This window comes from Phascolarctos cinereus, unplaced genomic scaffold (assembly GCF_003287225.1).
Source record: "Phascolarctos cinereus isolate Bilbo 61053 unplaced genomic scaffold, phaCin_HiC Scaffold_9;HRSCAF=440, whole genome shotgun sequence".
Lineage (NCBI taxonomy): Eukaryota > Metazoa > Chordata > Mammalia > Diprotodontia > Phascolarctidae > Phascolarctos > Phascolarctos cinereus.
In genome coordinates, this window is record NW_027556402.1 from 216,221,985 (window position 1) to 216,248,906 (window position 26,922).

The 26,922-nt window shown below is 42.6% G+C and overlaps 1 protein-coding gene across 2 annotated transcripts in view; it reads left to right on the forward strand.

Moving 5' to 3' along the window:
* PARVA (parvin alpha) overlaps nt 1-26,922 on the forward strand; it is a 167,063-nt gene that overhangs the window by 115,690 nt on the left and 24,451 nt on the right. For both annotated transcript variants that reach the window (XM_021001912.2, XM_021001913.2), the window contains 4 exons: nt 9,779-9,894; nt 20,354-20,412; nt 22,187-22,206; nt 24,573-24,634. In XM_021001912.2, the coding sequence (XP_020857571.1) occupies nt 9,779-9,894; nt 20,354-20,412; nt 22,187-22,206; nt 24,573-24,634 (257 nt within the window). The remainder of the gene's footprint in view (nt 1-9,778; nt 9,895-20,353; nt 20,413-22,186; nt 22,207-24,572; nt 24,635-26,922) is intronic.

Sequence of the window (26,922 nt, forward strand, 5' to 3'; positions counted from 1 at the left end):
TAGAAAAGCATTTGTTTTGGTAGAGCAAACTACCACCTGAAAGGCTGTCTTCCAACAAGGTACCTGGCATATATATGCAAAATTCATGCAAAATTCCATGGAACATGAAACAATAGGAATAATTTCGTTCAGTAAGCTGCTGATCAATAGCAAGGGAGGCATAAAACAGAGAGATTTCTGCTCACTACTATCATGGGAATAGAATCCAAATCAAAGAAAGATTCCATATGGATGGTGAGGTCCTCCAGATGTTCCTGTTTGCAGATAGCATCATGCTGATTTCATTGAGAACTAAATCACTACGGAAGCTCTTTGTTAATATCTATAAACAATCAAAAGAGTTTAGCTAAATTATCCACAGAGGAAAAACCAAATGAGTAAAGAAAGCCTATTGTCCAAAGTTGAACTGCTAGTTAGATAGAAAACCTATGTACCATGAGTAGATGGATGGATACTACCTATGGAGAAGGAGTTGTGTGTGCAAAAATGAGCAAGAAGAGCAGAACAGTCATCTGAATTGTTTTTAGAAAAGTGTACAGTGCTTGTAGTGACCCCACATTTCTCCCTGAAGCAAAAGCCCATGTTTTTTGCATCATGATTCTTCCAGTGACATTATATGATTCCAAATCTTAGATTACCACAGGCTCCAAAGAATTAAGATGATAAGTTACCCAAAGGGCAATGGAGAGGCAAATGGTGGATGTGAATTGACTGCTGCATATAATCCACAAAGAATTGTGTAGAAAGAGTGGCATATAGATATCACCAGGGGCTATGTGACCAGAAATGAAGATGGGCCAGTCATATAGTGAGAGTGAGGAGAACCATTGGACAGGTCATGTACTCCACTGGCATCCTTGAAATGACTAGAAAAAAGGTACCTTGCACATAGAGGTATATGTGAGGGTGGTGGGGATGAGGGAAGGCAATGTTCTCCTGGTTCTGCTCACTTAACTTAGCATCAGTTCATGTAAGTCTTTCTAGGTTTTTCTTCAACTGGCATTTATTAAGGGGCTTCTGTGTGGCAGGCACTATTCAGAATTAAAGAAACGGTATAAAAAACAGTGAAAAAGATTTGGGAGTATTTGTGGCCTGTAAGTTCAATATGAGTCAACAGTGTGACCTCACAGCCAATGAAACTAAAGAAGTTTAAAGAAAAGGCTTATTGGGGATATGGAGCTGACCTAAAAATCAATGAGTAGAAATCTATACAAAGTCAAGTTTAGATTTGACATAGGAAAAAGCCCCCTTGCAATTAATCCTGTGCAAAGGATGGGATCGGCTGCCTCATGAGGTAATGTGCTCTCCCATAAAAGTCTTCAAGCTGGCTGCCCATGGAGAATGGCAGAGAAGGATTTCTGCCCCATTTCCGATTGGCCCAGGTGGCTTCTGAGATTCCTTTCTACTTTGTGAAGTTCTTTGAAAAGTTTTAGAACAAACATGTGGAAAGCCCTGAATGCCAAACTAGAGTTTGGACTATATTTGGCAGACAGCTGGGAGCCATTTAAGTGTGGGGAGTAAGGGAATGAACTAGTGAAGGCAGTTTTAGAAGTAAAATTGCTTCTGCCTTATAGGAATGAGATGAAAAAAAGGCAAGCTGGAAGTATTCTCTTTACATTGATTACTGACTTAAGGTTCCCCAAGGAACTCAGAAGTGACAAGACTCCTGCTTGGGAAATCACAACAACAAGACGACAAGCAACACCCTTTTCTCATCCAAGTCTCACTGTCCATTTATGATTTTTTTTAACTGTTTGTTAGGTTGCTATAATTGTCAGTCATCTAACATGTATGTGCCAGACACCATGCTTAACACAGGGAGTACAAAGAAAGGCAAAACATAGTCCATGCTTTCAAAGGGCTCTTAATCTAATGGAAGAGACAACATGTAAACTCCTATGTACAGACAAGATACACATAGGATAAACAGGAGACAGCAACAGACAGAAGGAACTGTCTGAGGAGGTTTGACTATATCAATAGTCTTCCCACTATGGAACATGAAAGGTGCCTGCTTTCTCTAGGAACCCTCATTTGCTAGTAGATGCAGCAGGAAACAAGGGAATGTCTCAGTGTCCTAAATGAGTCAGGGAGTCTAACGTGAAGTATGTAGGGTCAATTCTCATCAGCATCTGTTTCTCTGCATGAGTTATTTCTAGGCATCTAGAACATGATGGACAAAGTGCTAGACTTAGAGTCAGGAAAACCTGGATTCAAATCCAGCCTCAAATTCTTACTAACTGCATGACCCTGGGCAAGTCACTTAACCCCTGTCTACCTCAGTTTCCTCCTCTATAGTACCTTCCTGTTAGAGGATTAAATGCAATATTATTTGTAAGTGCTTTGCAAACCTTAAAATGCTTTAAAATGCTAGCTGTTATAGTCATTATAATAACTATTATTAATCTACCTTTATACCCATGACTAATTCAGCAAAGCTCCTTATTCACTTCGATCACTCATATGTAGACCAGTAAGGACCTCATTAGTGGTCCCTGCTTTTGTGGGGACATAAGCTGAGTCACTAACAAGGGAGAGATTTTCACACAAAGGCAAGTATTAGCTAACTGGAGAATGCTACAAGTATCAAGTCCAGCATGAGTTTCCCCTGGCTGTGCACACATAGAGTCCTTGCTCTGCTGTAACATATCAGGGAGGGTTAGAAAATAGTCACTCAGATCACCAGTGCCAAGAGATCTCAATGATGATTCAGCTTGGTAAATAATAATAGTTAATGATTGTTGTTATTCAGTCATTTTAGTCATGTCCAACTCTTTGACCCATTTGGGGTTTTCTTGGCAGAGATACTAGAGTGGTTTGCCATTTCCTTTTCCAATTCATTTTACAGATGAGGAAACTGAGGCAAACAGGTAAAGTGACTTGCCCAGGGTCATACAGCTAGTAATTGTCTGAGACCAGATTTGAACTCAGGAAAATGAGTCTTCCTGACTCCAGGTCCACTGTTCTGTCCACTGCATCACCCAGCTGTCCTATAATAGTTAGTATTTATATGTAGCACTTTAAGGTTTGCAAAGCATTTTAAATATGCTGTCTCATTTGATCCCCACAACACCTTGTGACTTAGGTGCTATTATTATCCCCATTTTGCAGTTAAGAAAACTGAGGCAAGTAGAGGTTAAGTGATTTACGCAGAGTCACATAGCTACTAAGTATCTGAGGCATAATTTGAACTCTAGTTCACAGAGAAGGAATTTAATAAATACTTGTTGAATTGAATCAATTTATGGGACAGCAATAAGGTTAGTTATAGCCTATTTGGTGGTCTGGGTCCTTTGCAAGTATAAATGGCTATCAGTTACAGAGGCCTTAGATGGTGACCCCAGAGGTAGTGCTGGTTAAGGCATTTGCATGCAAACCTCCCAAGTACCTTTTGCTAGCATCCCACTGCAGTGATGGACCTGCTTGTTTGGAGAAAAGTTGTTAAGCTTCCTATTAAGGAAAAACTAAGGCTGGCATTTGAACTGGTAAATGTTAGTGAGACTTTAGGCCTGACTGACAGTATTCTTCTTTGAAAAGGAGAAACCAGAACTGACAAACGAGATACTCAGGAGGGTCGGTGATTTATTCTTCATTTCAAGGCTTTCAGTTGCAGTTCATTTGATATATTTTAGGTCGTGTTAAGTAAGTGATCAGAGCCAGTACAAAACCTTCTTTGAAAAGCTGAGATAATACCAAACTCGAATACGTTCATCAGGAATGTTTGAGTCATTCTCTTTTGTTAGCTATTACTCAAAGCTTCAGCCAAAGTAGACTCATTTATCATACAGCAGACAGAGTGACACTGAAAAATGGATAAAGTTCATGGTAAGAATACAAAAAAAAGTTGTTTTGATATCTCCATAAATTAGCAAAGACTCAAGACAAGGGAGGGTTCAGGGCCTGCTTGGTTATGGAAAGGTACTGCTTGAAACAACAAGGTAGGAGTTTGGGAGTCTGCAAATGTGGAGGGTCCTCTCCTTTGATTTGGATTCTTTTTTTTTTTTTTGAGGCAGTCGGGTTAAGTGACTTGCCCACTGTCACACAGTTAGTAAGCATCTGAAGCTGGATTTGAACTTAGGTCCTCCTGACTCCAGGAAAAGTGCTCTATCCACTGGGCCACCTAGCTGCCCCTCTCCTTTGGTGTGAAAGCAATAATATGGTCTTTCCTACTGTCTTCATCTGAGAATGAAAACACCCCTGGCAGAAATGGGGATTGCTTCCATCCTACAGCTATCCATCCATCTATTCATTTAACAAACATTAATGAAATACCTGAGCATTTTCAAAATGATATAAATTCCATTATTTTTGTGGTTGTTATGTAAGTGGCTAAGTGGTACAGTGGATACAACACTGGAATTGAAGTCAGGAAAACCTTGAGTTCAAATCCTACCACATATACTTCGTAGCTGTATGACTCTGGGCAAGTCATTTCACTCTCAAACTATTTCCTTTTCTTTTAGAGATATCTCCACTTCAAATGTTCATGTAGACTATTTGTGCCCACCCTGTGGTAGAGCTCACATTGGTCTGATCAGCCACAGTTGGACATATGCTGACTTCAACATATTGATGTCATTTTGGTCCTCTTTGAGAGTGAAGGACAACAGCCAACCAACCATTTCTTTATCTGTAAAATGGGGATAACAAGCCCCTATTTCACAAGGTCACTGTGAAAAATCAAATGAATTAAAATGAGTAAAGCACTTTATTAACTGTAAACTGCTAATAAATTTCACTGTTGCTACCTCTTAATAACCAAATCTAACAACCTTTTCTCAGTCTTAACCATTCTTGATTTCTCTGAAGCCTTTGACACTATTGACCACCATTGCCTCCTGGATATACTTTTCTCTCTGGGTTTTCATGACATTCTTTTCTCTTAGTTCTCTTTCTTCCTTTATGACTTCTCCTTCTCAGTCTTCTTTGCTGGATGGCACACCCTTTAATGGTATCAGAGGTCTATCCCAGAACTGCTTTTCTATCTCTGTATTCTCTTTGTGACCTCATCGGTATTCATGGGCTTAATTATCATCTCTATACTGATAACTCCTAAGTTCTAGTTCTTCCTCCCTGTCTGTTGGACTTTTCAACTTGGATGTTCTGTAGGTATCTGTAATAACTTATCTAAAACAAGACTCATTCTCTCTGTGATGCTCCCCCTGCCCCAATTTCCCTATTTCTGTGGAAGGCATTATCATCCTTCTAGTCTCCCAGTTTGAATGACCTTGACATCATTCTTGGCTTTTCATTCTTATTCACTTCATCCATCTAATCAGTTGCCAAATTTTGTAGTTTCTAGCTCCATAACATCTCTCACATATGTCCCCTTTTCTCTACTCCTATAGTCACCATCCCTCTTTAGGACCTTATCACCTCTCACCTGGACTGTTGCTAGTTTCCAAATTAACCTCTGTGCCTCGAGTCTCTACCAGCTCCATTCCATCTCCCACACAGCTGCCACAGTGATTTCCTAAAGCACAAGTCTGACTATGTCATCCCCACCCCCAGCCCACTCCCCCCACACAAACACACTCAATAAATTCCATTCACTTCCTATTACTTCTGGGAGCAAATATAAACCACTCTGGTATTTAAAACTCATTACAACTTGGCCCTGACCTACCTTTTCAGCCTTCATACACATCATTCTCTATGTAGTCTAAGGTCCAGCCAAACCATCCTTTTTGCTGTTCCTCATACATAACTTTCCATCTTTCATCTCTGTGCCTTTTTCAAGATGTTTCCTGTGCCTGGAGTGCACTTCCTCCTCATCTCCACCTCTTTCAATCCTGGTCTCTTTCAGTATGCAACTAAAGCACCTTTCCGTATGATGTCTTCCCTAGTGGCACCAGCTGCTAGTGCCTTCCCACTCCAAATTACCTTGTATCTGGTTTGTATGTGTTGTGTGTGTGCCGTTTTCTCTGTGGTTAGACTAAGTTTCTTAAAATTAGTGACTAATTTGATTTTCTTTCTGTTCTCACAGCCTCGAACTGTGCTTGGCACATAGTAGGCACTTCATAAATGCTTGTTGATTGATATTATTATCATTATTGTAAGCATGCATCTGTATCTGATAGCAGTCGTAGATAGGGACCAGATCTGGGGTTCCATTTGTGGAAGGAAAAGTTAGCACTCTATGTTTTAGTCACAAGCCTGCCTAAGGCAAATTTATTCATTTCATTGTAATTCTAATTTTTTTTTTAAAAGCATCTCTGGGGAGAGAGACAGAGAGAGCAAAGACAGATAGAGAGGGAGGGAGGGAAGGGGAGAGAGAGAATCCAAAGGGAAAGTAATTCATCCTACATTTGTAAATTTTAACATCTCTGAGTTATAATTTATAGGATTTGAGAACAAAGAAAAATTCCACAATTAAACAAGACATAGTTATAATGCTCAGGTAAAAGTTTAGTTATAATTTTGATTCATCAAACAGAACAATAGTCACCTAAAATGTAGATAGACTATAGGGAACTCCCAGATAAGGAAACTCTTTTCATCAGTGCAGATCAGCACCTTCTCAGAGAGCTGTCCAGGGCAGTTGGGTCAAACTCAAATAGAAGGGGCTGTTAAAAGTTCTATAAGGATCCCTAGGAGCTGGTTATTGACTTCTTGTTGTTATTGTTCAATCATTTCAGCTGTGTCTGACTCTCTGTAACCCCATTAGGGAGTTTCTTGGCAAAGATACTGGAGCAGTTTGCCATTTCCTTCTCTGGCTCATTTTATCAATGAGGAAGTTGAGGCAAATAGGGTGAAGTGATTTGCCCAGGGTCACACAGCTAGGAAGTATCTGAGGCCCTTGAGGAACTTACCTTCTAGTTGGGGAGTGGGGAGTGGGGGGTGGTGAGGTGAAAATTGTATACAAATAAGTAAACACAGAGTAATTTCAAGAGGAAAGGAGATCATAAGATTTAGAGTTGGAAGTTACCTTGGAAATACTTTTCATTCAGCCTCATTTCACAGATGAAGAAACTGAGGGCCACTTTGGTGAAATGGCTTGTTCAAGGTCACTCACCTAAGTGGCCGAGGTGGGATTCAAACTCAGGTCTTCTGACTCTGAATCCAGTGCTCTTTCTACTATAATCTGCTGCTTTACCTTAGGGAGAAAGGGAGCATATTTGTTCTGCAGGGTTCTCTCTAGTCAGTATCACAAGTGCAATACATTCAAGGCTTTGTTTATCATCTTCTCCCCTAAACCAGCTCCTTCCTCCTGGCTTCTTTATTTCTGTTAATGGTACCACCATTCTCCCAAATATCCAGGCTTAAAACTTGGAAATTCTTCATGACTTTCCTTGTTTTCCCCAAACATACCTCAAAGAAGTTACCAGGTCTTACTGAATCTTGCCCTCTGTCTCTTCCTTTCCATTTTCAATGCCTATACTCAAGCAGGATTAAGAGTTGGAAGAGACCATTAAAAAATGATATATTTATGCATCTGTCTGTCTCCCCCACTAGACTACAGAACCCCAGTCCCAAATCCTTTTGGTATGGGACTTTCTCCTCATTGGTGGAGATGAATACTCTGCTCTGCGTGAGGGGTGGTGTGCAGTTGGCCAGAAAGGGAGAGTTCCAGCCTTCTTCAGACTTCTTTGGGACTCTTCAGGCTTCAAGATGTCTTCTAAGGTTCTTTTTCTTCAGCAACCTGAAGTAGGGTTGGCCTCTTCCATCTTCCCTCCTGAATCTGGAAGCCAGAAGCACCCAAAGCAACTTCCCTTGAAGGGTCAATGAAAGATGTTGACATCTGTCTTTGATGAGTATACTTGCTCTTCTATTCAAGTCCTCCTTTGGGGAATCATTGTGGAGTGAAGGTGACTCTGGGTTCTTGAAGACATAAGCTCAGGCAGGTCCTACCAAGCTGGGAAGGCTTCAAGTATGGCCCTGGTAAGGGACTGGGCACCTGTCACCTGGGGACCAGCCAAGAAAGTTACAGATAAAGCATCCCAAGAAGGTTGCTCATGAGATGACCAAACTGTCTAGAGAGGGAGAGATCACTTCCAGCATCGGGGATTAGAGAAGTCTTCATGAAGGGAGCAGTATTGGAAGTGGGACTTACATGATGGGTTTTTCTACCTTAAGCCTTTGGATTCCTTCCTTCTCTAATTCCTCTTGTCAGACACCCTATAATGTAATGATATAACATCAGCCTCTTGCCAAGGTTTAGAAGCTTCTATACCAGCCATCTCTTACATAGGTCCCAGAGGTGCTTGCCTATAAGTGCATAATCCTCGTAGATCTGAAGGCCCAAAAGGCAATGGAAGTTTCTTACATATCAGTAATGGACTCGGTGTCCTGTTCTTTGCCACTTTGTAAACTGATACACATGGGGCAACTAGGTGGCACAGTGGATAGAGCACCAGACCTGGAGTGAGGAAAACTTTGAGTTCAAGTGTGGCCTCAGAAACTTACTAGTTGTGGGACCACAGGTCACTTAAGTCTTTTCGCCTTCATTTCCTCATCTGTAAAAATGAACTGGAGAAGGAAATGGCAAACCACTTCAGTATCTTTGCCAAGAAAATCCCCAATGGGGTCATGGACAGTGGGAAATGACCAAAAACAACTGAAGGAAACTGAACTGATACAGAGTAAAATGAATAGAAGCAGGAGAACCATTTATATAATCACAACAGCACGGCAAAGATAAACAACTTTGAAAGATATAAGAACTGTGATAAATGCAGTAAACAACCGCAATCCCAGGGAGCAGATAATGCTGCATTCTACCTGTGGACAGAGAGATGACAGACTTCAGGTGCAGAACGAGACACATATATTTGGACATGGCTAATGCAGAAGTCAATTTTACTTGACTGTGCTCATTTGTTACAGGAGTTTGATTTTTTTTTTCCAATGGGGCTGAGTGGGAGGGAGAGAAAATAGTTTTTTAATTGAAAAAAATTAAATTTAAAAAAATCTATATATTAATAAGACTTCCTTCCAAGTACTCCAGAGTCCTATAGGAGAAATAAGTCTTGGCCAGTTCTGAAGGAAGCCAGAGCCTCAGAGATAGGAGCTCTGGAGTAGAGTCTGGGAAGGTGATATTCTAGTGTTATCTTCATAGTGAGAATATCCTCTGACCCTCCCTGCCTGAGACCCCCAAGCAGGGACCTAACTAGTGAGTTCTATATTCATTGTTGGCCTAATTTCTGCTTTATTTGCTATGATTCTTCAGAATAACAGACATTCTACAGGAAGCCTTTCTAAGGAACCCCTCTTAATTCTGGTGCTTTCTTCTATTAAGAATTTCTTGTCTATCGCACATATAGCCTGTTTGTAGATATGTGTTTGCTGCTTGTCTCCCTCATTAGATTGTAAGCTCCATGAGGGCAGGGACTATCTTTTGCCTCTTTAGTAGAGACTTCACAAATGCTTCTTGACTGACTGACAGACTTGATTTTGTCTTATTCACTTCTCTCAACATACACATTAGATTGTGGAGCTCTTTGACAGTAGGAGTTATCTGTTTTAGCTTTGTATCACTAGACCCAGTATCTTGTGCTAATGTTTCATAAATTGAACAATATTTTGGCTATGCTTTAATTTAAAGAGATATCGCATATGAAAAATCAGGGCCCGCCTGAAAAGTTGAGCTGAGAGGCCTTGAAGCAGAAGCTGTATGACCCCTTCTTAGGGGCGGGGGAGGGAGGACTGGCCTGTAGAAAAGATTCTTTTTTCAAGAACTGGTTAGACTGATGACCTCTAAGGCCTCTTCCAATTTCAAAGGAGTCTGGTATTCCAAGAGTAGAAATCCTCTGATATTTTGAATCATTTCTCATTTCAGCCGTCCATGCCAAGAGCCTTGTGGCAATCCTGCATCTTTTGGTGGCTTTGTCCCAGTATTTTCGAGCCCCAATCCGACTCCCAGACCATGTTTCCATCCAAGTTGTGGTGGTTCAGGTAAGAAGGGTGGAATGCTACCTCTAGGTGGTCTAGACCCTGAGTGACAGAGGGGAGCCATAGAAAGAAGTCTCCAATGTGTGTGCCTGCTATGTTTATCTGTGTATTTATGGCATAAGAGGTGGATGTGTCTGTGCATGTGGGGGGATATATTTGTAGGGGTGGTAACTGTGTACATACATAGGTGTGATGTGTAGATGTGGGGAGTTTGTTGGTATGACCACGTGGAAGACAGAGTATGTATGTATGTGATATGTGCATTTGAGGGGTGTGGTATATGTGTGCTATATGTATTTGGGTATGTGGTATGTATGTGTATATGTATTCAAGTTGGTAACTAATGCTACCCAAAGCAGCACATCGGGAGTTGGAAGTAGCCTCTTCCTAGGTTAATAGATGGAATTTTCATTTTCCTAAAGGTATTCCTAAAGGTCTTTGGGTTCCCTAGAAGAATGGGCAGGCTTTCTGTGACAAGTAGAGAAAAGTTACTCCATTGTTCATCCCCTGTCAGAGTCCAGAGTAGGTATGCATGTTCCTAAGTCCTGGCAATCCTCATAAACTCCCAGAATTCAAGGCACTGAGCTGGGCTATTGTGGCACAGGATATTTGGGGCATGGACAGGCGTCTTGGTTGGTGTGCTCTTGAAGGTGGGACCCAAGGTGAAGTATTATAAACATTGAATTTCCCTCAAGAAATCAACAAGTCAGTCAGCAAATCTTTATTCAGCCTCCGCTATGAAAGGAGATCTGAGAACGTCAGACTTTTGTTAAGGTTTGCCAGTCAGTTGGATACTAGTCATCAAGCATTTATTAAGTTTTTACTATGTGCCAGGCACACTAAGTACTGGAGATAAAAAGAAAGGCAAAACTTGGGATCCCATTTTTTGGAGCTTACAACCCTTTTCAGAGGTGGCACAGGAGGTATTCCTCCCACCCCCTACCCTGCCATACTCTTCCCTCTCATAAGCTGTCAGTCCCTTTTATTTAGAAAAACTACATTTCTCATCAATCTCCTGACTTTGCCGCTTACTGCTTCCATTTCTTGGATAAGTCACCTTGTCTCTCTAAGTCTCAGTTTCCTACTCTGTTCAATGAAGAGCTTGGACAATATGGTCTTAAAGGTCCCATCCTGCTCTGAATGCTATGCATTTTACTTTGCCCTAATATATTCATCCTGATTAGTAAGAGACAAGTTCCCCATTCCATCCTTAATCCCTCTACCTAGGGGCTCTTTCCATGCCTCTCTAGTGGGAGTAGGATAGGGAAGGCCAAGGAAGAAACCAAGATTTTACACCTGAGGGACTGGAAGAATAGTCATACCAATGAGGAAGTTGCAAAGGGACACCAATATTGTTTTGGGAAACCATTTTTTTTTAAGCCTATAAACTTAGTTTGGGACATGTTAACCATGGGACAATGACAGGACACCCAAATGGAAATTTCCTGTAGGCAACTAAAAATTGCTGTCTTCATTGTCATCACCTTCATCACCATCATTATTGATATGTAATTTGCAATGTGTTTTGTACCTGGAGCTGAGGGAGATTGGAACAAGAGCACAGAGAGACTGGATTATAGAAAAGAGGTCAAGGTGGGAGTTGTAGAGATGAGCATCTTTGGCCCACAGGTTGAAGCCATGGAAATTACTTCTCCAAAGGAGTGAGGTAGAGATAAAAGTGGGCAGCTAAGTGCCAGAGTGGATAGAATGAGTGCTGGGTTTGGAATTAGGAAGACTCATCTTCATGAGCTCAAGTCCAGTCTCAGACACTTATTAGGTGTGTGACCCTGGATAAGTCACTTAACTCTGCTTCAGTTTCCTCATCTATAAAAATGAGCCAGAGAAGGAAATGGCAAACCACTCTAGTATCTCTGCCAAGAAATTCCCAAATGGGGTCATGAAGAGCTGGACATGACTGAAATGACTAAACAACAAAAAAAAAAGTGAAAGAGGGGAGGAATCTACACTGAACCCTGGAGAACAGGGTGAACAGAGAAAGGAGCCAGGTAAAGAGGCAGAGAAGGATTGGTTGGAGGGGTAGGAGAGAATTGGGGCTTTTCTGTTTGGCCCCAGTGGATAAAACCAGGAGCACTGGTTGAAAATTGCAAAATGATAAATTCCTGTCTTGATGACAAGAAAAACATTCTAACAGCTGGAGCTGTCCAAGAGTGGAGCAGGCTTCTTCAAGATGCACTTGGTTTTCCTTCGTTGGAAGCCTTCGAGCAGAGGCTAGACAAGGGTAGGCTACTTTGTGATGGAAATTCCTTTGGGGCTTGGAGGTAAGCTGCATGGCCGCTGAGTTCCCTTCCAGCTCTCAAATGCTGTGATCCAGGGAAGGGAAAGGAGAATTTCCAGAAGGAATGGCTATTAAACAGAAGTCAAGAAGAATGAAGAACAGGGGGCAACTAAGAGTGTGGGCTTTTGAATATGGGTACAGAGACTCCAGTGCCCTCTGAGAGGGAAGGTTCAATAGCTTGGTAAAGGATAGATGGGTGAGCAGGCTTCATAAACCAGATTATTGGGTTGCAAGGAAGCAATGAGTAGTGAGGAAGTAGCAGCCATGGGTAGAGATACTGTTGGATAAATTTGTCATGAGAAGATTGGGGAAACATTGAAGGGTAACTCAAGGAGCTTTTGGGGATCAAATAAACAATCTGGGAGTCTTTTTGTGAAAGGTGGGGATATTTATGTCTGAAGAAAGGGAGCATTAAAATAAAGGAGAGGGAGTGGCCAAAGATGCTAATAAGGGAGGGCAGTCATTTCAAGGGTGGTCTCTGCGGAAGTGGGAAGGGATGAGGTCCAGGACACAGGGGGAAGAGGAAAAAAGCTGCGTCTCTGAGACTAGGGAAGTAGAGAAAAGAACACGTTCTCTCTTACTTACCTAGCTATGTTTAATGTTCCCTTACCAGATTAGAAGCTTAATAAGGGCTCTTCTTATTCAAACTTTGTCTTTCCTAGTACTGAGGAGAGGGATTTGCACACACTAGGTGCTTTAAAATATTAATTAGATGGAATATTTTCTGACTCTACTTATGGTCCCTTCTCCAGTTTGGCAATGTTCCTGTGGTGTCCAGGGGCAGCTAGGTGGCGCAGTGAATACAGCACTGGCCCTGGAGTCAGGAGGACCTGAGTTCAAATCCAGCCTCAGACACATAACACTCACTAGTGGTGTGACTCTGGGCAAGTCACTTAACTTGAATTTCCTCACCAAAAAATAAAATAAAATGTGATGCCCAGAACTTAACACAGCAACCTGAAGGTGGACAGGGAGTCAGAAGTCCTCAGTTTACATTTTAGACAAGTCATTCAAATCTGTGTGAACCTCAGTTTTCTCATCTGTAAAATGGAGATCATAGCATTCATATTGTCTCAGAAGATTGTCTGAAGAAAGGATTTTGTAAAGCTTAAAGTTCTACAGAAACATTAATTTTAATATTAAGACAAGTATATATATGGGCAACTCCTCCTAGAGCGGGAGTTCTTTAATTTAATTTTATTTTTTTGGTGAGGCAGTCGGGGTTAAGTGACTTGCCCAAAGTCACACAGCTAGTAAGTGTCAAGTGTCTGAGGCCAGATTTGAACTCAGGTCCTCCTGACTCCAGGGCCAGTGGTCTATCTACTGCACCACCTAGCCACCCGTAGAGCAGGGGTTCTTAACCTGGGGTGTGTGGATAGAGTTCAACAAGTTCATGAACTTGGATGGGAAAAAAAAATTACGTCTTTTGTTTTTCACTAGTCTCTAACTGAAGTTTAGCATTTCCTTAAATTATGAGTTTAAAAAATTATTCTGTGATAGGTCCATAGGGTCCAAAAAGTTCTAGAGTTCTATGCTAGAGGGGCTCAGTAAAGTTAGAGGTGAAATCGTCTCTGAGAATGAAGAAAGTAGAAAGAGGCAAGAAGTATTCTGGGCAAAGAAAGCCCTAGAAGAGGCAATTTGTGAAAGTAACTGGAGAGACGGAGATTGCCATCTCTATTGCCAGCACATAAAGGGCACAGCTAAAGGGAGACAGCATGAGTTTCTATCAAGCAAGGCAAGGCTCAGGAGTCCTGCAACTTTGTCCAGCTATGCTCTGCAGCCTAAAAGCAGGGAAAGGAGATGCTGAAAATTGGTGCCATGGGCTTGGTAGTAGCAAGGTGGTGGGTCAAGGCATACGTGGTTATTTCTGACATGGTTAACCATTAGGCATGAGATGGAGAGGCCAGGGGAGATAAAAGGAACCCAATGGCCCTGGGTCAAATGGAAAGGGTAGAGTCTTTGGTTGAATCAATCAGTCAATCAGTAATCAATTATTATGTCCCTACTTCCACTGTGCTGACTGAACTGGGTTTTTGAGTGATGTCAGGGAGGTAGCTGTGATGAGAGAGGGAGGGAGCAGAGTGAGAGCCTTGAGCTAGGGTAAGGGAGAAGAAGGCATAGGGCCCGTTAATAAGGTCCAAGGCCATGAGAGGCCACAAGAAATGGTCAGCCACAGCCTCCTTAGTCCACATGAGTCGTTTCTCTTATTTCCAAGCTCTGGGCTTTGGCTGTTTCCCTAGCAGCTGGTCTCCCAGAACGCCTCTGTTGTGTTGTACGCTACTCCACAACCTGTTTGCCTGGGGCTAGTACATAGTACCAGTAATAATAATGACAGCTGACGTTTACATAGCCCTTAAAGGCCTCCAAAGCCTGTGTATGCATTATGTGAGTTCTGGAGCTCCTAAGCAGAGCTTTCTCTTTTGCCCTTTTGCTCTTTCTCAGAGCAAGCGAAAAGCCTCCTCTCCTCATCCCACCCCAGTCCACTCTTTTGTTCACCCTTCTTCCTTCATGCACATTTTCAATAATATAATTTGGAGAAATCTTTCAGATTTGGTTTTTATATCCAAACCAGCAACTTGGACTCTTTTAAATAATGCTAACAATAACTCACATACATGGTTATTAATAATAATCTAAGATATTCATAATGATCTCACACTTCTTTTTTATAAATAATAACTCTTATTTCTATAGAACTTTAGGATTTACAAAGCACTTTCCCATCCTGTTAGAGGCAACCAGGTGGCAAAGCGAATAGAGTACTCGGCCAGAAATCAGAAAGACCCGAATTCATTGTGGCCTCAGACACTTACTATCTATATAACCCTGGGCAAGTCGCTTTGCCTCAGTTTCCTCATCTGTAAAACGAGAATAATAATAGCACTTATGTCCCAGGGTTGTTGTGAGGATCAAATGAGATATTTATAAAGCACTTAGCACAATGTCTGGCACACAGTAGGTGCTTAATAAATGGTATTCCTCATACACAGCAATATAATACAGAGGAAAGAGCAGAGTTTGGAGGACCTGAGCTCAAATCCTACCTCTGAGGCTTAGAATCTATGTGACCTTGGACAATTAGCCTCCATGGGCCTCAATTTCCTCATCTGTAAAATGGGGTTGAACTATATAAACTATCCCTCAAAAATTCCTTCCGACTCTAGATCTAGGATTTTCTGGAGACTGTTTTTTTTTTCTTTAAGGCAATTGGGGTTAAGTGACTTGCCCAGGGTCACACAGCTAGTAAGTGTCAAGTGTTTGGTCAGAGGCCAGGTTTGAACTCAGGTCCTCCTGATGTCAGGGCCAGTGCTCTATCCACTGCACCACCTAGCTGCCCTAGAGATAGGATTTTCTAACCCATTCCCTCATTTGATTCTCATACTAGCCCTGTGATGAGAAAACAGAAGCCATGGGATATACTTGTCCAGGGTGATGTATCAGATAATCAGATAATCAGCAAGGTATGGTAGAAGGTGCTCTGAACTTTGGAGTAAGGGGACCTGCATGTGAACCCTAGAGAAGTTAAATGACTTGTCCAAAGGACTAGTATCTGAAGCAGGACTTGAACCAAGGTCATCTTGACCCCAAGTCCAGTGCTTTGACTCCTACACCATCTAGCTGCCTCGAACAAATTATCCTTTCCTCGGGTGAGATAGTTCAAGAATTATGTTCAGTCCTGGGTGCCGCATTTTATGAGAGACAGACTGGGGTGTGAGCAGGGCGAAAGGAAGAATACTTGATTAAACAAACATTGGTTCAACATCTGTTTTTTACAGAGCCTTGTATTTTATGCTATGGAAGATAAGTTTAGAAAAGCTGGGGTACAGGCCCTCATAGAGCTTATAGACTGATAGAGAAATATGACCTCCATATAGATAACTGTACCATGATGACAGTCAGTTGGAAGAACTGGGCAGGTGGTAGACTATAGAAGACAGGACCGGAGGGGACAGAACAGCTGCCTGATTTCAGAAGGCTGTCATCCAAGAAGAGTCAAGTTTCCTCTGCCTAGCTCCAAAGGTCAAAATGAGGACCTGTGAGTGGCAGTTACAGAGAGGCCCTCAGGATAAGGATTCTCTAGCAATCAGTGGTCCTCAAGGGGATGGCCTTCCTCATGAGAAGTGAGTTCCCTGTCACTGGAGGTACAATTGTCAGAGATGATATAGAAGGGGACTCATACTTCAAGTAGGAGGTTGACAAGATGACTTTTGAGCTCCTTTCCAATTCCTCCTATACCTTGTATAAGAATTTCCAATTCCTTATAGTCTGTACCCTGAGGAAACTATCACGTCTTCTTAGTAATTATTAGCATATCTTTCTGTCTGCATCATTTCTCTAAACCCTTGCTGTAAGCACTGGGATAGAGAATGGCTTGTTGTTTTGAAGATGTGCCCATTCCAAATCCCTTTTTTATGCCTTATTCTGAGTTCAAAAGAAGACATCAGCTGGCTTGGTTGGGTTTGGGTTTTTTTTTTAATTTCTCGTGAATACGATTTTGTTAGAGAGATGGAAAAAGTAGGGCACATTACATAAATGGCATCAATGCAATTCAGGTTTTAAAGGGTTTTTTTTTTCATTATCAAGTTAAACATGCACAAAAGCTGAAGGCAGAGGTGTCAGCAGGAATTCATTTATTGAAATACAAAAGGAAATATTCCAGGCATAAATACGTGCTAATGTGTTCCGACTAATCAGCTGGCTACTTAGGAGTCATTTGCACTCAGATGTTCTCCTTGCTTTGTATAAAGCCATCAGTGATCAGACCTAATTAAACGCTGAGATTATATGCACATACAGTAGGAAGGGTAAAAAGAGAAGGAGATGTATATCCCATGTGGCCTGGGTTACAAGGGGGATCTCTTTTTTTCTGCTTTGACTCTGCATTCTAATTGATCTAAGCCAATTAAGTATCTTGTCATTTTAAGTTTGAATCATATATTGCGAGTTGGAGGGGACCTTTGGGGTCACTTGGTCCAGCCCCCTCTCATTTTACCAATGATCCCAGAGAAGAAAAATAACTTAATTGCATAAATAGTAAGTAGCAAGGTTAGAATTGGAACTTATATTCTTGGACTCCAAAGGCAGTATTCTTTCCACAGTGCCATGCTGCTCCCTTTATAAAGTAAAAGCTGACTATGGCTTTTATAAGGACCAGGCCCCACCCCCTTTCCTAAGTGTTTATGTGCAACATGAACCATAACCCCAGGAGAACAACACATCCCAAAGTCATCCCCTACCTTAGGAGACCCCTTGTTGACACCATATTATTTCACTGGCATTACATTTGCTTCTTTTTTTGGGAGGGGGGCGAGGCACAGTTCCCTCCCTTCCACTGGCCACATCTGATACCCCTTTCCCACATTCCATTTCCCCACCTCCCAGGAAGCAACAGGACACCCCTTCTTGGGGTGGACAGGCAGTGTGTCTTAATAGGAGATTTACTATAAAACATTTGTTGAAAATAACAGAGCCAGAAAGTCTTGGTTGGTATTCACGTACAGAAGTCTCAAGAAGTGAGCCACCAGCATTTTTCTTGGCCCCATGTTACTCTTTTTATCAGTGACTTGTATGTAGGCCTCAATCATGTATGTCTAGTAAACTTGTGAGTGACACAAAGCTAAGATGCTAAATGACATGTATCTGGATCCTAAAAGATCTATCCAGTTAGAACAGTGGGATGAACTATAAGCAGTGGAACTGGTTACAGAGAGATGTTATGTCCTACACTTGGGTTCCAGAAGTCACTTGTGTAGGCTAAAGGAGACCAGAGCTGATGTGAAAAGAAGCTTGTTGTTTTTCACTGGATCATACAGTTCACTCCAGTATCTTTGCCAAGAAAACCCCAAATAGGGTCACTAAGAGTCCAATATGACTGAAACTACCCAACAATAACAACTAGACAGTTCTAGGTGAATCAATTATGTGGCATGACAGTCAAAAAAAAACTAATATAAACTTGGGCTGCATTGATAGAAGGGTAATGCCCAGAATAAGGGAGCTGGGAATCAGGCTGACCTCTGAGGCCCTCCTTGCTTTGAACATCTTGAAATGGAATGCTGGATGACCACCTGTTGGCGTTGTAGAGAGTATGCTAGGTGGTATCTGAATCCTGAGGTGGCACCAGTTCTGAGAATCTATGGTTCTATGGAAACATGGCAAGGAGAAAGAGAGAAGAAGAACAGATGAAAAGAGGGAATGAGTCAAACCACCAGCTAGAGCTGGGAACTTTGAAATTCCTTTCCCTCTCTCTTCCATCAGACCTTATCCTCAATATAAGCTTAGTTTAGCTCTCTTGGTGTGGATTGGACTGGCTAGGCCTAGACTCTCCCAACCATGTGTGCCCAGTGCTGGCATCCAGTGGATTGGCCCCATACTTCCATTCTCTCCTCTGAGCATGCCCCCCACCATTCTGTCCCTACACCTTTCCATTGCCATACACCAGTAATGTTCCCAAAATCCCCCTTTCATTTGATTACAATCCATTAGATTGTAAGTCCCTTGAGGGCAGAGACTGTCTTTTGCCTATTTTTTTAATCCACCTATAACACAGTGCCTGGCACATTTGTTGTGTAGTCATTTTTCGGTTATGTCTGACTCCCCGTGACCCCATTTGGAATTTTTGTGGCAAAGACACTGGAGTGGTTTGCCATTTCCTTCTGCAGCTCATTTTACAGATGAGGAAACTGAGGCAAACAGGGTTAAGTGACTTGCCCAGGAACACACAGCTGATAAGTGTCTGAGGCTGGATTTGGACTCAGGAAGAAGTCTTCCTGACTCCAGGCCCAGCACTCCATCTGCTACACCACAGAGCTGCCTGGTACATAGTAGGTACTTAATAAATGTTTATTGAATTGAATTGAAATGAATTTAAATTGTTCACCCTCTCCACTCAAAAACTTTGAATGGCTCCCCATTGTCTGGCTACAGAATCAAGTCCAGACTCTCTAGCTTGGAATGCAAGGTTCTCTTCTATCTAGCCCCAATCTATCCTTGCAACCTTACCACTCACTACTCTCCCACACAAACCTTCCCAGGCAAAATTAATCTTACTAGCCTACAAACACACAATTTGTACTTTCAGGACATATCCCACTTCACAGGAAGATATAAGAAAAGCATTTTGTAAAAGCTGGAGAAAGCTGAGGTATTGATAGTCTTATCTTTTTCCATCCACCCACACTTGCCTTCCCAAAGGGCTCTCCAAGTCCTACACATTCTCCAAGGCCCAGCCTCTCCTGATCACTGTCTACATGGGCTATCCCTCTGACCTCCAGTCATATTTACTGGTCCGTGCTACTTGCTGCTTGTCACACACTGTTTATTATTATCTAGTATTTCATGACTCTTTCTTACCTCCTCACTAGACTCTGAACTCCATGAGAGCCGCTGGACCCAGATGGCTCCAGAGGAAAAAGTGAGGCTGGTAACTTTGTACAGCTGTTCCCTTCACTTAAATCCAATCCTCTTGCATGTCGTGACATTACCTTCCTGATGTAACAGTCCTCTTCGAGAACAAAGAACAAACAGCAGAAGCCGCAACCATGAGAGCAGGGATGTCTTTCAAGTCATTTCTGTGTCCCCCTGTGCCTAGCATATTGATAAAGTGCTATGACCGCCTTGATGAATATTTATAATAAAGATTTCTAGATTGGCTGTGCCCCAAAAGTACTTTACTTACACCCAGGGAGTAAGCCAGTCCCAGGCAGGTCTTGAATATGACTAGCAATGAACAGTAAAAGCATCCAGATTTCCCAATTTAAAAACAAAACAAAACACCTCCTCTTGAACGACCTCGATTGGCTGTGGGATGGTTCTAGGTTCCCCAGACATCATGCCCTTCTCTGTTTCTCTGCTTCTCTTGGAAAAGGCATGCTCAGGTCTGCAATAATTTCATCTTACTGTTCATTACTGGGGGTGAGCATTTTGCTTCCAGCAAAGAAAAAAAAAATGACCTACTTGTTGAGGCAAAGCTTTTAATTGCCCATGAGTCGAAACCATACAAACCCTGTCACTGAACGGCTGGAGCCCAATTTCCTTCCTAAACCCTGTCTCTGCTGTGAGGGTACTTCAAAGACATTGGTAACTTTCTCAGTCTTATGAGCCCTGAGCTGAGGTTTTGGTTTTTTGTGTTTTTTTTTAATCATCACTTTTTCCCCCTTGTTTCAGAAACGGGAAGGAATCCTCCAGTCTCGGCAAATCCAAGAGGAAATAACCGGTAACACCGAGTATGTCAACACCATTGTTGCCAGAAGTTCTGTAATGGAACACAGATGTTTCTCAGAAATCCATCCATTTGCTGATATTTAGCTTTCATTTATTGGGGTTCCACGAGGGATTATGCTTCAGCCAATGATTATAGCTTAGCCTTTCGCATGCATTCAAAACATGCCTTTCAATACCAAAGGCACAGAGTTGGGTGGAGAATGGGAATTAACAGTGATTTGGAATAGGCTCATTTTGTGGCACTGCAGGAAAAATACACCCAGAAAACCCAAACCAGCATGAAATCTTCATGCCATAAACATGGAATTGAATTAAGATTTTTAACCTTCACAAACCATATTTTTCCATTTTCTGAAGCTGATTTATTTGGTCAAATTCCATGATTAAAAAAAATGGAGAGAAAAAAAAACTTTTATAAATTTAAACGTTTTCATTTGCCTAGAAACAGCATTTAGAAGCTAAATTACCCCTAGCATGCCTAACATGAAGTTTTCCTGGGTTAAATAAGAGAAGAGGAAAAAAAGGAGGCAGTGTGAATTGGAAAGAACCTTGGACTAAGGAATCAAGAGACCCTGTGTGACCATGTCCCTTCTCCTGACCAGAGAATTAAAGACAAAGGGAACCATAGAGTTTAGAGCTAGAATTCAGCAGTGGAAAAGAGCGCTGGGTTTGAAGTCAGAGGACCTGGGTTCAGATTCTTCTCTTTTCTCTTAGTACCCATGAAAATTTGGGAAAGTCACTTTTCATGTCTGGGCCTCGGTTTCTTCAACTGTGAAACAAAGAGATTTGAGTAGATGGCTTCTAAGGTCTCTTCCAGCTTTGGAATGATGCTTCAAATGTCAGAAGACCCTCTTCAACCTGGGCTATATTTTTGGAACCCAGAATCGAGTATGAATGGGATCTTTCTCTCCAAGTGTTTGCATTATTCAAATTCACACAGAATACATGTTTCCACTGGGCCAGAACCAATGACCACATTGTACATAATTATAAGTTTGAATAGTATGGATTTAACTATATGAGACCACTTCAAAGGATTCAGTATTTGTACTAATTGGGACCCAACTGTACTAGGGATTCCTTTCAGATACAGGTTGGTGCTAGGTAACCACTGAGGTCAATTTCAGTTCTAAAATCTTGCAATTCAATGGTTTTGCTTAAAAAGCACGAAGTGGCTTTTGAGTTCTAAAAGCTGACATATACATATAGATAGCACTCTTAAGGTTTGCAAAGTGCTTTTATTTATATCATTATTTCATTTGAACCTCCCAACAGACCTGTGAGGGGGACACTATGTGCCCTATTTTTACAGCTAAGGCCCAGAGAGACAGAGTGACTCACCTGTGGTCACAGAACTAGTGAGTGTCAGAGATGGGACTGTCAGAGGTGGTCTTTCTGAGGCTGAGTCACGCGTTCAGCCGTCCTTGCCCCCGTAAAAGGGCCTCTCAGCCCTGCTGCTCAGAACTCTGTTGTGCCAGCCCCAGGCAGCTCTTTGGAGAGGGAAAGGAGGGAGTGCACACACACACACACACACACACACACACACACACACACACACACATTTCCCATAATTGCAGCCTCCCTCATAAAGCTCAGTGTCAAGAGGCTTTTTGAGTTCTTCTAACAAAAGAAAGGCTTCTAATCAACCGAGGTCAGGGCCAGGAGCGGGGATTAAGCTCAACTGAAGATGCCCTACAAGGTTCTCTTGATGACCAAAGAAAGCTCGTCTAAAGCGGATGAGAAGCATGTCATTCTCTCTCTTCTTTTTTTCCACAGGGCTCTATCAGGAAGGCATGGTAAGTCTCACAGGACTGACATCTCTGGCTTGAGGTTACCAAGAGCTCTCTGGTTAATTCTGCAACAGTCGGGCAGTTTGCATGCCACTGGGAGGGACAGCCACAATGCAGCTGCCCCGGCACATGTGTCCTCCACAAGGGGTGGCCGCTCCCAAGGGGATCCCTTAAAGGATGCTCTCTCTGCCTGACATCTGGGGCTCTGCCAGCCTTCCTCGAAGTCCCTGGAAGGCTGCAGGCTACTTTTCTGAAGTTCTTCTCTGTTCACTTCCCAGGGGGCATTTCCCTCTGCACTTTAAAGGAGAAGGAGGAAAAGGAAAGAGGTGATAGAAGGCATTGTTGGAGGTCCCTGATTCAAGGCAGACAGCCCACTTTACAGGCTTGGGCTGTCCTCATCCCATCCCAGTGCCCCAACTTGCTTTGATCAGGGTCTGTTTGCCCACCCACCATGCTTCCTTGCCTTCCCTAGTCAGTTGATTTTCTTCCCCTGTTAGTGCTGTTTAGCTAGCTGGCTCATGCCTCTGACAGTGCCTCGCAAGAGTAGGCTGATGTACCCTACCAACACCCTAAAGAAGTCTGTCATGTAGTAGAAAGATGCTGAACTTCTGACCATGATGTCTTGAACCTACTCAAGAATCTTCAATGACTCCTCATTGTCTTTAGTTTGAAACACAGCTTAGTAATTAAAGCCTTGTGCCGTCTGGCCCCAAGCTCATTTCACATTCTTCCCCTTCATGGTCTTTACCATGCATTCAATTCAGATTGACCAGTAGGACAATCTGTTCCCCCCTCGAGGAGCTTACAGTCTTTTTGGAAGACACAACATATACACAGAGGAGAGAGAGAAAAATAACAATTAGGGGGCAGGAGGAAGAGGAACCTGAACTGAGCTCAGAAGGAGCTCAATGGGACTGGAATATACTCCCTTCTCACCTCCTTCCTCCACTTTTAAAATGGCTTTCTTCTGAGCTCAGCTTAGATACCACTTCCTATGGCATGACTTTCCTAAATCCCCCTAATTGTTCATTCTCTCTCTCTCTCTCTCTCTCTCTCTCTCTCTCTCTCTCTCTCTCTCTCTCTCTCTCTCTCTCTCTCTCTCCCCCGTGTCTCTCTCTGTGTGTCTCTCTTTTTTTCTCTCTCTCTCTCTCTGTCTCTCTCCCCCCTCTCCCCCCTCCCCCTGTGTGTCTCTCTCTGTCTCTCTCTTTTTTTCTCTCTCTCTCTCCCCCTCTCTCCTCTGTGTGTCTCTCTCTGTGTCTCTCTTTTTTCTCTCTGTTTTTCTCTCTATCTCTCTGTCTCTCTCTCCCTCTCTCTCTCTGTCTCTGTCTCTCTCCTCACTACTTCACTAATCATGTATGTACTTATCCATGTACATGTTGTGTCCTCCAAATAGAATGTAACTTTCTTGAGGGCAGGCACTGTTCTTTCTCTTTTTCTTTATATTCTCAGCACCCAGCACATAGTAGGTACCTTAACATTGTCTTGTTGATGACAATAATAATATTAATAATATATTAATTACATTAATGTTATTATTATATCTTAGTGAATGGGGTTGAAGATCTGTAATCAGCTCTCATGTGATCATGGATTTCACGTGCCCAGATATCCAACAAGCTCCCCCTCCCACTTCTGTACAAGTGGGAAATTGTAAGTGAACTCATCTGGTATAGCCAGAGAGGCAGCATTCGGCTGCATCTGACCACAGCAGCATCAGTTACTCCCAGTGCTGATACACACACTGTGTGTGGACTGTGGAGCAAGCACATGACACGGCCTACACAGATCCCCGTAAACACTAGCACTCATCACCATGATCATGGCAGGAGAGGAGAGCCAGTATGAAACAACCAGGGTCCCAGGGCTGCACTAGTTCTCCCGCTCTCAGGGCCTGCGGTCACTGCCCCCATTCTCACCATATACTTTCTCATCCCCAAGTAGAAACCAAGTCAATATAAAATATGCCAGCAGCTATCCCTTAGTAGATGGCTTCTTTAGTACCCTGGTGAATTCACCAGCATACGTCAGCCGCCTCTTATTTCAGATGTTCAGGCAGACTCATCAGAGAAGTCAGAAGTACCCAAGGGAGATCTTCCATGGGCAATGCTGGGCACTACCACTTACACATACTCTCTGTTCCATCTCCATGCCCCACAATACCCTTACTGTCTTTGCTGTAGTGACAGTGGGCAAGGACATCAGAAACCTGTTTTCCTCTTCCCTAAAATGGGCATACCAATACTTATACTATGCTGGCTCAGAGGGTGTGAAGGAAATGTTTCATGACCTGCTGAGCCCTATAGAAATGGTAGTTCTTACATGGAATGGAGTGTCAATGGGGCTAATGGTTCGAATATTTCTTTGTCTTTCAGAGCGTGATGCCTTCGACACCTTGTTTGACCATGCTCCCGACAAGCTCAATGTGGTGAAAAAGGTGGGAAGATGTTTTCATTGAAATATAAGTAAATAGGGGGCAACTAGATGGTGCAGTGGATAGAGCACCAGCCCTGGATTCAGTAAGACCTGAGTTCAAATCTGGCCTCAGACACTTGACACTTACCAGCTGTGTGACCCTGGGCAAGTCACTTCACCCCATTGCCTCTCCAAAAAAAATAAATAAATAAATAGCCAGAGGAGATGGGATAGTAGGGAGGTGGGAAAAATGTATTTACTGAGGGTCCCAAGTCCCACTGTTGTGGAAAACATGCCCCTGCAATGCTTGGAATGACAAAAGTGCTGTGCTGGTGGTGTTTAGTCCCATAAGATTCTTCGTGACCCCATTTGGGGTTTTCGTTGCAAAGATACCGGAGTATTTGCCATTTCCTTTACAGAAGAGGAAACTGAGGCCAACAGGTTAAGTGACTTGCCCAGAGTCACACAACTAGTAAGTGTCTAAGGCTGGATTTAACTCAGTTCTTCCTGACTCCAGGCCCACCCTACCCACTGTACCACCTAGCTGCCCTGAGGGAGGGTCCCCTAACAGTCAGCCTCGGCAAGCAAAGATATGGATTTTTTTTCCCTTGAACTTGCAAAGCCAGTTCAGTGACACAAACTTGCAACCCACAGCTAGGGTGACTTTCCAGAGTGCCTGGTTCTTTGAGAGAACAATGGTTCTTTGAAACTGCTCCCAGCCCTCCTCTTCTCCTCTTTGAGGCCACCAGGATTACTCTCCACACTCCTTCTTGGGTATAGAGGAAAGAAAGCCAAGAATGTCATGCTCCTGCCTCCCTGGCCTGGGCAGCACCCCGCCCTCTTCCTACAAACTACCGTTCTACTCGGCACACACCCTCACCCCATGCCAATTCCTGTGCCAAGCAAGAACACAAGGAAGGAGAGGGCTGTGGTGCCAGGGCCTGAAAGCTGGGCATGAAGTCAGAATGCATTGGTTCAAACCTTGGTTCTGATATTGACTGTGTGGCCTCGGGCAAGTGAATTACCTGTCTAAGACTTGAGCTGCTCCTTCATCTGTTCTATGGAGATGATGCTTTGATTACCCACCTTACGGGGTTGTTGCAAGGAAAGCACTATTTGAGAGCATGAGTTCTTAACCTGGGGTCCCTGAACTTGGTTTTATTATTTTTTCAAATACTTGAATAACTATTTCCATATAATTGCTTACTGTTGTAATCCTAGGTGTTTTATTTTATTTTATTTTATCTCATGCATTTAAAAACATCCTGAGAAAAGGGTCCATAGATTTTGCCAGCCCACCAAAGGGGACCATGGCACAAAGAGTTTAAGAAAGCGTGCTGTAAAGGTAGCAGTGCAACAGTAGATAGAGGCTTGGAGTTGAAATCAACAAGACATGCATTCAAATCCTGCCTCAGATATGTCCTAGATATTTGGTCCTGAGCAAGTCATCTAAATTCTCTCAGCCTCAGTTTCCCTCATCTGTAAAATAAGGATAATAATAGTAATAGTAATAAATAATAATAATAGTAATAATGATAATCTCAAGGGATTGTTATAAGGGTCAAGTGATATAACACATGGAAAGTGCTTTGCAAGCCTTCAATAACTATTATTATTAGACTGTAAAGCAATATAGAGGCCACTTAGGTGGTGTAGTGGACAGACTGCTGGGCCTGGTCATCTTTCTTAGTTCAAATCTGGCCTCAGACACTTACTTACTAGCTGTGTGACCCTGGGCAAGTAATTTAACCTTGTTTGCCTCAATTTCCTCAACTATAAAATGAACTGGATAGGGAAATGGCAAACCATTATGGTACCTTTGCCAAGAAAACCCCAGATAGGGTCATGAAGAGTTGGATATGACTGAAAACAACTGAACAACAAAAGGGAAACCTCAGAACCAGCTCTAAGAGAGTTGATTGTTAAATTCTAGGCCAGCTAAGTGGTACCGTGGATAGAGTGCTGGGCCAAGAGTTAGGAAGACTCATTTTTGTGAGTTCAAATCTGGCCTTAGACATTTACTAGTTGTGTGACCCTGGGCAAGTCATTTAACCCTGTTTGCCTCAGTTTCCTCATCTGGAGAGGGAAATGGCAAGCCATTCTAGTATCATGGCTAAGAAAACTCCAAATGGGGTCACCAAGAGTCAGACAGGACTTAAAAACAACTGAAATCAAGGTGCCCAGAGGAGAGCATGTTAATCATGGTGAAAGGCCTTTTGAGTCCATGTGATGAGGAACAGTTGAAAGGCCCTGGACGTGGTTAGGGGGCCCTTGGTAGTTGGCTTTAAGTGTTTGAAAGGCTAAAATCAC